Raw genomic sequence first — 14,382 nt, 5'->3', positions numbered from 1 at the left:
CAGATCAGGCCAGCCACATTTGGGAAAACTGAAATACCATGTATCACTATCTTATTTGCCCACAGAATTTTCCTTCAAAGGACCTATAATTTCCTAGAACTAAAACAGTGTTAAAAATGTTGCCTCTGGCTGGGCACGGCGGCTCATGCCTGTAATCCCAACACGTTTGGGAGGCCAAGGTGGGTGGCTCACCTGAGGTCAGGAGTTGGAGGCCAGCCTGGCCAATATGGTGAAACCCCGTCTCTACTAAAAATAAAAAAATGAGCTGGGTGTGGTGGTGGGCATCTGTAATCCCAGCTACTCAGGAGGCTGAGGCAGGAGAATCACTTGAACCTGGGAGGCGGAGGTTGCAGTGAGCTAAGATTGCGCCATTGCATTTCAGCCTGGGTGACAAGAACAAAACTCTATCTCAAAAAAACAAACAAAAAGTTTCCTCTGCAAGCAAGCATCCTGTTGTCCCAGACAACTATGGTATGGGTAGCTCTGAACCTCAACCACGAATTATTTCAGAGTTTACTCAAACTGAAATTGAAATTAATACCCAGCCTTAACTATTCATGTAGAAATGTTTCTTTTCTGACAAATGTAGCCCTTGCAAATCTATACTTTTGTTTTGGTTTGGTTTGTTTTAAGATGGAGTTTTGCTCCTGTTGCCCAGGCTGGATGCAATGGCACTATCTCAGTTCACCACAACCTCCACCTCCCGGGTTCAAGTGATTCTCCTGCCTCAGCCTCCCAAGTAGCTGTGATTACAGGCATGCGCCACCATGCCCGGCTAATTTTGTATTTCTAGTAGAGATGGGGTTTCTCCATGTTGGTCAGGCTGGTCTCGAACTCCCATCCTCTGGTGATCCACCCGCCTCAGCCTTCCAAAGTGTTGGGATTACAGGTGTGAGCTACCGTGCCTGGCCGGCAAATATATACTTCTAAACAATTATACTGGTTTAGTATAATTGTTTTTTTATATTGTTTTTTATATTGACTAAAGATATCCTTACAATAAGCTTACTGAATTGTAAAAAAAAAAAAAAATACAGGAATTGATTAGATATGAGAAAGACACTTTGCCTTTCCAAAACAATTTTATCTTTTTTTTTTTTTTTTTTTAAATATTTTTCTTAATAGAGAGGGGGTCTTGCCATGTTGCCCAGGCTGGTCTCAAACTTCTGGGCTCAAGCTATCTGCCCACCTTGGCTTCCCAAAGTGCTGGGATTACAGGAATGAGCCACGGCACTAGCCTCAAAAACAATTTTAAACATAAAAGTGGTTTGGAGACAATTTAAAATTTGGGTCAAAACTAGTGAGTTTCAAACACTTCTATCTGCAATGTAACTTGTAAGGCAAAAAAGGCAGCCTTTTCCCCACTCCAGCCTTTTTTTTTTTTTTTCTTTATTTCTGACCTTCTTGGTTCTAAAAATTTGTTCAGAAAGGCTGGCGGTTGTTTACATGCTTAGCACCGTGACACACGTGTAATAAAAATTGCATAAATGGGCTGGGCATGGTGGCTCATGCCTGTAATCCCAGCACTTTGGAAGGCCAAGGCGGCTGGATCGCCTGAGGTTAGGAGTTTGAGATCATTCTGGCCAACATGGTGAAACCCTGTCTCTACTAAAAAAAATACAAAAAATTAGCTGAGCATAGTGGTGGACGCCTATAATCCCAGCTACTCCTGAGGCTGAGGCAAGAGAATCGCTTGAACCCGGGAGAAGGACGTTACAGTGAGCCAAGATTTCGCCATTGCACTCCAGCCTGGGCAACAAGAGCAAAGCTTCATCTCAAAAAAAAAAAAAAAAAATTGCATAAATGTGTTGAATCACCTGGCAAATGATTTTCTTTCCCTGGTGTCTACGTGTTCCATACTATTGTCACCTCTTTTAACTGGTGAAATAGCTACCCCAATTCAGAGATCCAGTACTTAATGCATCACATTTCCAGAGTCATGAAAAAACAGCCATACCTGTTAGGGTGAATTAAACTCACTTTATTTCCCCATGGAGGAAATTAAAACCCATGATTTGAAACCTTTGGAAAACACAGGAAATGCAATATTTGGAAGTATAATATAGAAACACGAGATTATCATGCAATGCTTCCAAATGAAGTCTCACATTGGATTTGCTGATTTTTAAGACAGATTTCCCTCTTCTGCACAGCTCTGATGGCCAAGATAGAAGTTCATTTGCTATGTTTCCAGTGACTATTTTCTCTGATGGATACAGGATTTATGGGGTCTAAAGAGAACATACAATTCTAAAGTGTTCATGTTTGACAGAGAACTCTACAATGATCAGAAGGATTGATTGAGCCTGTTTTAGCACAAAACATTAGGACTACATTAATGATGAGGTTGACTATACACAGTTTGGAGCAAGAGAGTTACTCTACCCAGTGTCACTGACATGTTGGAATGCCAGATGAAACTGAAACAGAAAAATTGTCTTGGAGTCTAAAAGACGTCCGATATGTTCAGTCTTCTGCAGTCATGGGCGTAAACTCTCAAAGAGCACCACTGGGTCTTGGTTCATGGCATAAAGATTATTCTCAATGTAGATATTGTCTTCTGCTTGGACTTCCTTTTTAACTGCATTTTGCAAAGTTTTAATTTGATGGCTGCTAAATGAAACACTGTAGAAAGAGTTGTTGAAGAATAACATGAGTAAGAAAAAAAAGCAGACCACTTCTCACATATGAGCTGCACTTTTGTTTATGATCAGGCAATATCAGGTATTCGAGACTATAGGAGCCCAGTTCACACAAAGAATAAAATAAATAGTGCTTTTCTAGAGTTGTAAAAAGTGGGGCTCTTATTATTAAGTTGAAGAAAAGTCTGTTTAATAACTAGCTAGATAGACAACCTAAGAAGTATTCAAAAACTCAGACTGGTCTCTTTGAAACTCACATAATAGAATACAAAAATGGAACATCTAAAAATACAGAGCTGTGACATCAAACTAAGTGGCTGAATCAAGATGCACATTTTCAAATGTGGCTAAGAATTGGGTGACTGGTGTTTTTCCAATGTGGCTTGTGATCCTTTAGAGAGGGTTGTTAAATCTACTTAACGATCTACATCCTATATTCAAGATAAAAACAGAATAGAGAAACATTGAATATAGTTAAATAGTACTGTTTCACAAGTGTACACTGGATCATAGTGTTAAAAATCTTCCTGTGCTGGGTGCAGTAGCTCATGCCTCTAATCCCAGCACTTTGGGAGGCCATGGCAGGAGGATCCCTTGAGGCCAGGAGCTTGAGGCCAGCGTGAGCAACATAGCGAGGCCCCATCTCTATGAAAATTTTTTTTAATTAGCCAGATGTGGTGGCTTGTGCCTATAATCCTGGCTACTTGGGAGGCTGAGACAAGAGAATCACTTAAACCCGGGAGGTGGAGGTTGCAGTCAGCCAAGATCACACCACTGCACTCCAGCCTGGGCAACAGAATGAGACTCTGTCTCAAAAAAAGAAATCAGTAGAAAGAGTGGAAACACAAGTGAGGGAAGAAGGTGGGCTTAAATTTAACTTATATGTAGCGTTTGATGTAACTGCTTATTTTTATATAATATATTTGTATATAGTGACTATTTGTTAACAAAGCCTGCCCCCAAAATATGGAGCTTGTCTTCATTCAGCTGCAGATGAAACACATGTCCACACAATTAAAGAACTGTGAAAAACAAAGCTCCACTATGATCCCTAAACAGGTCAGTCATCCATGTGTGACGACACTTAGTTTAAGTGGCAATGAGCTCAAATAACTCAGTGTGATAGAACTGCCGAGAAGATAATGTTATGAGGAAATGTTCATAATTTGTTAGTGTGTGTTTTTTTTTCTTTTTTTATACTTTACACATTTCTCTGTCATTCCAGAAATATTTATGAGCACGGATTCCTGAGATTGAGTCCTTTATATGCTGTGATGTGACCTTAGATGTCACTCAATATTTCTGAAGCTGTTTTCCAATCTGTAAAATGAGAATAGTGCCTCTCTCACAGTTTATTGCTGTAAAGGGCTTGATTGCAATAACAAAAGTCGATGTATATTAAGCACTTACAATATGCTGGGCACTGTTCAGACAGGTTCTGTGGATTGGCTTAGGTAATTAACTCAGACTCAGGAAAGTCTGTGTACAAGCATCCAGTGAAGGAGATCTAGGCTTAATAGATGGAAGCCTAAGTAAGAAGGATGGGATTCTGAATTAAAGAAAGTCCTTGCTTAAAACTCAACCTGTACCAAATGAAGTAGGCTGGATGGCTTTAGAACTATGTAGTTGTCTCCTACCATTACAGGCAACAGGGCAGATGGCCTCAGGGCATAGATGCAGTAAAGGGTATTTAAATTGTAACTGGTGCGGGGCACAGTGGCTCATGCCTGTAATCCCAGCACTTTGGGAGGCCAAGGTAAGCAGGTCACCTAGGGTGAGGAGTTCGAGACCAGCCTGACTAACATGGCAAAACCCCATCTCTACTAAAAATACAAAAATTAGCCGGGCATGGTGGCAGGCGCCTGTGATCCCAGCTACTCAGCAGGCTAAGGCTGGAGAATTGCTTAAATTCAAGAGGTGGAGGTTGCAGATCGCACCATTGCACTCCAGCCTGGGTGTCTCAAAAAAAAAAAAAGAAGTAACTGGGCAGCAGGATAGACTGAAAGGTCTTTAAAAGCAAATTCAAGTGCCTGCAAGGCTCGACAGCTAGTATAGATCAGTGGAGCAGGCTGGGTAGGGAGCAGCAGGGAATGATGGAAGCTGTAGAAAACTAGATGCACTTGCCCTACCTCAGTACCTTTGCACTCATTGCTCCTGCAGCCAGGAATTATTTCCTCCAAACTAGCTGCTTTCCTGGTGCTCAAACAGACCCTTATCCTGTTCTATAGTCCCCATGGTGTTTATCTGTAAGGATGTAAAAGAACCATGCTTATTTGCTTACATGGTTTTTGTCTGTTTTATTCATCTCTTTGGAATATGATAGTCAATAAACACTCAGTAAGACAAAGCATTGAATATGGTGAAACCCCATCTCTATCAAAAATATGAAAGAATGGCCGGGTGCGATGGCTCATGCCTGTAATCCCAGCACTTTGGGAGGCCAAGGCAGGCAGATCACCAGAGGTCAGGAGTTTGAAACCAGCCTGACCAACATGGAGAAACTCCGTCTCTACTAAAAATACAAAATTAGCCAGGTGTGGTGGTGCACGCCTGTAATCCCAGCTACTCGGGAGACTGAAGCAGGAGAATCACTTGAACCTGGGAGGCAGAGGTTGTGGTGAACCGAGATGGTGCCATTGCACTCCAGCCTGGGCAACAAGACCAAAACTTGGTCTCCAAAAAAAAAAAAAAAAAAAAAAGACAAAGCATTAAACGAAATAAAAGAGCAAACTAAAACAACAACTCATTCAATGTTTAGTCCCGTTGAGCAAATCTTGCAATTTAGTTATCTTGCCCCATGGGGTTTGCTTAAGATTGAGATGCTCCCTCTGTACCAGCTCTGTCACAACTCCAGGGAAAGACACAAAGCTACAAATATCACTGGAAGGGGTAAATAATAGAATTGCTCATTAAAGTAGACTGTCAGGATCCAAGGTATACAATGGAGAGTTTAGGAGAGAGACAGAAATCTGTTTTTATTTTACCAGAGTAGGAACCTCAAAAGTATTGACAGAAATACTTTCAAGCTTACCTTAGTTGTTGAATCTCCTTTTTGAAGAAATACTCTAAATTAAAGGGGTGGGGAGAGAGGAGTTGAAGAGAAAATTAAATATCTCAGCAACAGTTTATAATATTTTTTCAATCAAGTGTATTATTTCTCTTATTAGTTGGATTTTTCCCTGGTACCTTGAGGTATCTCCTTCCCATGTCCCTTTTGATTCTGTAGGACCCAAACAAGCCATTTGCTGTCCAGTATCTCAATTTCATTAATGCTTTGGTGTATTCATCCACATATCTTCCCTAACTTTAACGCAATTCTTAAATTATCTTTCATTTTTAAAAAATGAGTAAGTCCAAGATCCTTCTGACAGGCTGCTGAACAACAACAGGCATCAACCAAGATTTGTTTTAGATGAACTGAGTCACAAGTCCATATACTTTAAAAGTCACGTCTATCCAAGGATACCTTTGCAAGAGTGTGTATTACCAATCATCTCTCTCCTGAAGAAGGAAATAATGAGTTATTTTTGCTTAAGGAGAAAAGCGTATTTTGAGGTCATTAGGATTCAGAATACAAAACCCTCAAACAGGCTTCTTTGGACTTCAAAGTATGGGGAGGAGCATATGCAGGGGAGGGCTTTCTCTGAAGCTCCCCTATCTAGCTAAAGGCCAGATCCTCCAGAAGATACTCTGTTTTTGTGAATCCTTTCCCCAGATATCTCATCAATGGTGGCAGGGTTGGGGGGGGATGGGGGTGGGGAATTGATACACATCACAGGAAGAAGACTAGAGCTGACAACACATCCAGAGTCCAAAGCAATTTGTCCTGCCCTATAGTCTGTTCTTTGGGCCCATTCATCTCCCCTAAAAATCATTTACTCTTCCTCTAAAATTGCCCACATCCATCACTTTTCTCTCCCCTAAGAAAAGGGTATTTAAGGCCAGGTGCAGTGGCTCATGCCTGTAATCCCAGCACTTTGGGAGGTGGAGGCAGGCGGATCACGATGTCAGGAGTTCAAGACCAGCCTGACCAACATGGTGAAACCCCATCTCTACTAAAAATACAAAAATTATCTGGGTGTGGTGGCATGCGCCAGTAATCCCAGCTACTCAGGAGGCTGAGGCAGGAGAATTGCTTGAACCTGGGAGGCAGAGACTGCAGTGAGCTTGAAGGGAGCCAGCCCCTCCACACCTGTGGGTATTTCTCATCAGGTGGGATGAGAGACTGAGAAAAGAAATAAGACATAAAGTATGGAGAAAGAATAGTGGGCTCAGGGGACCGGTGCTCAGCATATGGAGGACACACCTGGCACTGGTCTCTGAGTTCTCTCAGAATTTATTGATCACTATCTCTACTACCTCAGTGAGGTGGACGTGGTAGGACTATAGGGTAATTGTGGGGAGACGGTCAGCAGGAAAACATGTGAGCAAAGGTCTCTGTGTCATAAATAAGTTTAAGGAAAAGTGCTGTGCCTTGATGTGCACATAGGCCAGTTTGACTTTACACAAGCATCTCAGTGCAGTAAAGAGCAGTATTGCCACCAGCATGTCTCACCTCCAGCCATAAGGCAGTTTTCTCCTATCTCAGTAAACAGAATGTATGATCGGGTTTTACATCGAGACATTCCATTCCCAGGGACAAGCAGGAGACAGATGCCTTCCTCTTATCTCAAATGCAAAGAGACCTTCCTCTTTCACTAATCCTCCTCAGCACAGACCCTTTATGGGTGTCGGGCTGGGGGACGGTCAGGTCTTTCCCTTCCCACGAGGCCATATCTCAGACTGTCTCAGTGGGGAGAAACCTTGGACAATACCCAGGCTTTCTTGGGCAGAGGTCCCTGTGGCCTTCCGCATTGCATTGTGTCCCTGGGTACTCGAGACTGGAGAATGGCGATGACTTTTACCAAGCATACTGCCTACAAACACATGTTTAACAAAGCACATCCTATACAGCCCTAAATCCATTAAACCTTGAGTCAACGCAGCACATGTTTCTGCGAGCACAGGGTTGGGGTTAGGGTTACAGATTAACAGCATCTCAAGGCAGAAGAATTTTTATTAGTACAGAACAAAATGGAGTTTCTTATGTCTTCTTCTTTCTACATAGACACAGTAACAGTCTGATCTCTCTTTCTTTCCCCCACAGAACTGAGATCACACCACTGCACTCCAGCCTGTGTGACAGAGTGAGAGACTCTGTCTCAAAAAAAAAGGAAAGAAAAGGGTATTTAAGCTCCAGTCATCTGACCCTTTCTTCCATCTCATATTTTGTGTGGCTTCTGTACACATAATAAATATGTATTCCTTTTCTCCTGTTAATCTCCTAATAATCTATTTTTTTCAGTGTACTCAAGTATGTACTCAAGTACTCAAGTACTTTCAGAGGGAAAGTTTGAACTTCCCTGAAACGTATTTTACCCAATTTCTAAATAATCACTTTGACTACCCAAGCTCCAAAATAATTATGTAAAAACTTCCTCAAATTTGTCAAACATACTCTTAATTTTCTGATTGTCCTCTGCCCAGATCCATGAACTAGATCAGTTATGGCTTCAAATACCACATCTTACAAAACAGCTAACTAGGGTTCTTTTACCGGAGGCAGGTTATACTGAGACAAACACACACACACACAATTAGCAGAAGGGAGACATGAAGACATGAAGTGGTTGCTTTTTGAAAACTTTTGTTTTACTTTTTTAGTCTTTGTCTTGCTATCAGTTTCCCCTCCCAATGTCTCATGTGCCTCTTCTGCTAAATGAGTGCTGTAAAATTTTAACAATATCACCCCCACAGGGACAAAAATTAGATGTTGTAGGGCGGAGAGACTAAATCTTATATATCACAATGGTGCGTTGACTTCCAGATCTCAACACTACCCAATAAACTCCTATTTCTTGATACAGTTGGCCCTCGATAGCCACAGGTTTGGCATCCTCAGTTTCAACCACTCACAAATTGAAAATTAAAAAAGAAAAAAAAAAAACAATAAAAATAATACACAACAATAATAATACAGATAAAAACAATACAATATAACAACTATTTACCTGACATTTACCTTGTATATTAGGTGTTCTAAGTAATCTAGAGAAGATTTAAAGTATACTGGAGGAAGTGAGTAGGCTATGTGCAAATACTACACCATTTTATAAGGGGCTTGAGCATCTGCAGATTTTGGAATCGAGGAGCTCTGGAACCAATCCCCCAATGGCACTGAGGAACATCTGTATTTAATTTTTCTTGGCCTGGCATTGTGACTCATGCCTGTAATCCTAGCACTTTGGGAGGCCGAGGCATGCGGATCACCTGAGGTCAGGAGTTTGAGACCAGCCTAGCCAACATGGCAAAACCCCGTCTCTATTGAAAATACAAAAATTCGGCCAGTCGCCGTGACTCACGCCTGTAATCACAGCACTTTGGGAGGCCGATGTGGGCGGATCATGAGGTCAGGAGATCAAGACCATCGTGACTAATACAGTGAAACCCCATCTCTACTAAAAAATACAAAATATTAGCCAGGCATGGTGGCAGGCGCTAGATCCCAACTACTTGGGAGGCAGAGGCAGGAGGTGGAAGCTGCAGTGAGCCAAGACCGTGCCATTGCACTACAGCCTGTGAGACAAGAGAGAAACTCTGTCTCAAAAAAATTCTTATAGAATTAAATTTTTTCCATAGGGGAATAATAATTGAAAAATAACAAGTTTAAAAAATAGTGGTTTTAAGTGAAAACTCCACTAGAATGTAAGTTCCATGAGATTTATAGATTTATGGCAAAAGGATCTTTCTAACTACGATTACAGTTTAAGATTGCTGTGCCCTTGTCATGTGCCAGGAACCGTTCTCAGTGCTTTTTCTTCTTGTTCTTTTCCTTTTATTTTAGAGACAATGTCTCACTATATTGTCCAGGCTGGTTTTGAACTTCTGGGCTCAAGCAATCCTCCTGCCTCAGCCTCCCAAAGTGCTGGGATTACAGATATGAGCCACTGGTCCTGGCTGGTATTTTTTTTTTTTTTAAAGAGATGAGGTCCCACCATGTTGCCCAGGCTAGTCTTGAACTCCTGGGCTCAAGCAATCCTCCTGCCTCACTCAGCCTCCCAAGTAGCTAGGATTACAGGCATACGACCTCCCATTCTTAGTGCTTTGTAGGTCCTAATGCATTTAAACTTCATTTCCCTTCCCCCTTGAGGTAGATGGTATTACCATGTGCCTTTTACAAATGAGGATTTGGGGACAAAGGGAAGTCGTGTGAAATCAAAATCATGTGGCTTATGCAACTAGTGAACCCAGGCAAATTGGCTGTACATCCCTTGTTCTAGTCCCTTAGGAACAATCTTGAAATGACTTACTTTTGGCAATGACGACACCCAAAACAGCAAGAAGCACCAAGACAGAAATACAGACTCCAGCATAGATTCCTTCAGTGGTGGTGACCATCTGTGGATTATGTTCTGGGGACAATTGCTAAGGAAACAACAACAGATCAAAAAAGCATCTTGTTAGAAAGTTATGCAGAGAAAACATTTCCCAGAATCACTTACCCAGCCATATTTACCTGTATTGGTGCTTGGGGACTTCTGGAACATAAAGGTAAGACCAAATGATCTGAGTTTATAACCCTATGGTGAAAATCTAGGAAAATTTGAACTTCAAAACATATTTTACAACGATGGGGGTGTTTTCTAGCTTGTTTGAGGTCGTATTTACATAGGTGCACACATTTGTCAAAACTAAAACTGTATGCTTAAAATGGGTTTGTATGTAAATTTTTTAATTTACTGTTTTAAAAGTCAATAGGTTATTTCCATAAATACATCCTCTTGTGATATTAAAAAAGAAAAAAATGTCAGGTGTGGTGGCTCATGTCTGTAATCCCAGCACTTTGGGAGCCCAGACACATGGATCACCTGAGGTCAGGTGTTCGAGACCAGCCTGGGCAACATGGTGAAACCCCCATCTCCACTAAAAATACAAAAATTAGCTGGGCGTGGTGGTGCATGCCCGTAATCCCAGCTACTTGGGAGGCTGAGGCAGGAAAAATTGCTTGACCTCAGAAGGCAGAGGTTGCAGTGAGCCAGGATTTCACCACTGCACTCCAGCCTGGGCAACAGAGTGAAACTTCATCTCAAAAAAAAAAAAAAAAAAAAGAAAAAAGAAAAAGAAAAAAATTTGTTTACATAAATTGACTTGATGTGATGTTATCTTATTGTCCTCAATTACAGTCCTTACTTGTCTTTTTACCTGTAATTGAAGATTCTGTCTCTATCTATATAAATAGATTTGAGAGTAGGTGCACACAGACATGGCTATGATTAACAATTCAATGCTATACAATCATGCAGAAATGTAGAATTGTCTAAGTCTTCTGGTGCCTATCACAAGCGATCATTACTTCCTGGAATAGGCCTGAAATGTGTCAGGCATCATGCTAGTCCCCCTTTCATGGCTTAGTTCTAATCCTAAAGAGAGTCCACCAGGTAGGCATTTTAATAGAAGGAAAGGGAAGAATCTGAGTGAAGGCCAAGTCTTCTCATTTATAAAAGCTTAATCTCTGGAGTTAGAATCCCAGGTCTTGGCCAGGCGCGGTGGCTCACGCCTGTAATCCCAGCACTTTGGGAAGCCGAGGCGGGCGGATCACAAGGTCAGGAGATTGAGACCATCCTAGCTAACATGGTGAAACCCCGTCTCTACTAAAAATATAAAAAATTAGCTGGGCATGGTGGCAGGCGCCTGTAGTCCCAGCTACTTGGGCAGCTGAGGCAGGAGAATGGCGTGAACCTGGGAAGCAGAGCTTGCAGTGAGCCAAGATGGCCACTGTACTCCAGCCTGGGCGACAGAGCGAGACTCCGTCTCAACAACAACAAAAAAAGGAATCCCAGGTCCTTTACTTAGTCACTATGTGACCATGGACAAGCTGTTTAGCCTCTCTGGAGCTATTTCTATGTAGATTCAATAAGGTTCTTTGCCAGGGTACTTTTAGGTACTTCCTGGTAAACACTATGAATATAGTGGAGTAACAACATTTGAGCCATGCTTGCTTAGAAGTGGCATAGCCAGTGTCTGGGAGTGCAAAACTACGTTGTTATTACTTTACCTATGGGGTGGGAGGGAAATGTAATGTGAGTAGATGGAGAATGGGGTTTCAGGAGGCAGGCTTTACTTTCAGTTTTTAATTACAAAACACAAATACTGCATGCTTATTTTAGAATGTACAGCTAAGCATAAAAAAGGAAAACTAAAAAAAACCATAACCAGGTCAGGGACAGTGGCTCATACCCATAATCCCAGCACTTTGGGAGGCTAAGGCAGGAAGATAGCCTGAGCCCAGGAGTTTGAGACCAGTTTAGTAAGACCCTGTCTCCAGAAAAAAATAAAATTAGCCAGGCGTGGTGATGCGTGCCTGTGATTCCAGCTACTTGGAAGGCTTGGGGTGGGAGGCTCACTTGAGCCTGGGAGGATGAGTCTGCAGTGAGCTGTGATCGTGCCACTGCACTCCAGCCTGGGCAATGGAGTGAGACTCTGTCTCGAATAAATAAATAAACCACAACTTTAACATCCAGAAATGAGCACTTTTGCCATTTTGCTTTATATACTTTTCTAGAATTTTATCCTTCTAGGATTTTTTCTTAACAGAAATAATTACTATATTCTATATGAACTATAGTATATCATAATTGTATCCTATTTTAAAAGTTGCTTCTTTCATTTAATAATGTGTTATAACCAACATATTATAACATGCTATAACCTATGTCAGTAAATGCACTGCAATGACTATGTTCTTATGCTCTGTCACCCAGGCTGGAGTGCAGTGGTGCGATCTTGGCTCACTGCAATCTCCACCTCCTGAGTTGAAGTGATTCTCCTGCCTCAGTCTCCCACGTAGCTGGGATTACAGGCGCCTGCCACCACACCCAGCTAATTTTTCTATTTTTAGTAGAGATGAGATTTCACCATGTTGGTCAGGCTGGTCTCGAACTCCTGACCTCAGGTGATCCACCTGCCTCAGCCTCCCAAAGCGCTGGAATTACAGGCGTGAGTCACCGTGCCCTGCCAATGACTACATTCTTTATGCCAATACATGGACGTGCTTAATTAAGTAATCTCTTACTATTAAACATTTAGGTTGTTGATAATATTTTCATGATTATAAATATTAACAATGAACATTCTCCTCATACATTTTTATATATTAGTTCAATTTTTTCCTTAAGATAGAGCCCAGGAAGATGACCTACTGGGTCAAAATGTATTCTGCATGTTTTCCAGATACCTGAGAGAAGACATCTTGACATCTTCAGTCAAGGCACAGAAAGCCCAAGTTTCTGCTACTCCCAACCTTAAACCTGCCTCTAAATTGTTTTCCCTTGCTTCTAAACAGACCTATTCTGTAGGTAACTGAGACCAAGAATAACCCCACTATTCTGAGGGGTTTTTTAAATCCAGCACAAGTCTAGCCATATGTCAACACATTCAACATGTACATCGTGGCAGTTCTGATATTTAGCCAGTATGTCGGATTAGTCAGTGCATGCCATACAAGTTGCTAAATTTTTAAATGTTACTCCTATGTAGTGGCATTCACAGTGTCACTAAGGCATATAGCATAAGGTCATCTGGCTCTACACTAAATAGCCCCGCTTTGATCATTTTGAATTTTTTATACAATGACCATGCTGTCATTTCTTACAACTGGCTATCAGAAAGATTATTCTCGGGCCAGGTGCAGTGGCTCATGCCTGTAATCCCAGCACTTTGGGAGGCTGAGGCAGGCAGATCACTTGAGGTCAGGAGTTTGAGACCAGCCTGGCCAATATGGTGAAACCCCATCTCTACTAAAAATACAAAAATTAGTTGGGTTGGTGGTGCGTGCCTGTAATCCAAGCTACTTGGGAGGCTGAGGCACAAGAATCACTTAAACACTGGAGGTGGAGGTTGCAGTGAGCTGAGACTGAGAAACTGCACTCCAGCTTGGGTGACGAAAGTGAAACCCTGTCTCCAAAAAAAAAAAAAAAACCCTCAGAAGGATTATTCTCATAACCTCAGACTCTTTTTTGTTGCTTCAAAAAGTTACTTGCACCAATTAAAAGGCAGGTTGTTTCTTACAGGAGCCAAAAGAAAAGATCTCATTAATAAATCTATCTAACTTACATGGACGCAGAAGACTTTGATGAGCATCATAAGACTAGATCCCTTAAATTTTTCTCAAGTTCACTGAGAAAAAATGTATAGGAACATTTTACAGGATCAAAGTTATTATTTAGAACTTTATTATCTTAAAAAGTCATCCTGGGCCGGGCATGGTGGCTCATGCCTGTAATCCCAGCACTTGTGGGAGGCCGAGGCGGGAGGATCACTTGAGATCAGAAGTTCAAGACCAGCCTGGTCAACATGGCGAAACCTCATCTCTAGTAAAAACACAAAAATTAGCCAGATATGATGGTGGCCACCTATAATCCCAGCTACTTGGAAGGCTGAGGCAGGAGAATCACTTGAACCCAAGAGGAGGAGGTTGCAGTGAGCTGGGATGGCGCCAGTGCATTCCAGCCTGGGTGACAGAGCAAGACTGTCTCGGAAGGAAGGAAAGGAAGGAAAGGAAGGAAGGAAGGAAAGGAAGGAAGGAAGGAAGGAAGGAAGGAAGGAAGGAAGGAAGGAAGGAAGGAAGGAAGGAAGGAAGGAAGGAAGGAAGGAAGGAAAGAAAGAAAGAAAGAAAGAAAGAAAGAAAGAAAGAAAGAAAGAA

The 14,382-nt window shown here is 41.8% G+C and overlaps 1 protein-coding gene across 1 annotated transcript in view; it reads right to left on the bottom strand.

The window, feature by feature from the left end:
• Window positions 1–2,381: 2,381 nt before the first annotated feature.
• Window positions 2,382–14,382, bottom strand: part of HAVCR1 (hepatitis A virus cellular receptor 1) — a 29,742-nt gene continuing 17,741 nt past the window's right edge. Inside the window, 3 exon segments of the mRNA XM_026454429.1 lie at window positions 2,382–2,467; window positions 2,470–2,625; window positions 9,992–10,106. Of these exon segments, the coding sequence (XP_026310214.1) occupies window positions 2,382–2,467; window positions 2,470–2,625; window positions 9,992–10,106 (357 nt within the window).

The sequence above is a fragment of the Piliocolobus tephrosceles genome, chromosome 4 (assembly GCF_002776525.5).
Source record: "Piliocolobus tephrosceles isolate RC106 chromosome 4, ASM277652v3, whole genome shotgun sequence".
Classification (NCBI taxonomy): Eukaryota; Metazoa; Chordata; class Mammalia; order Primates; family Cercopithecidae; genus Piliocolobus; species Piliocolobus tephrosceles.
This window is presented reverse-complemented; position numbering and strand designations above follow the sequence as displayed.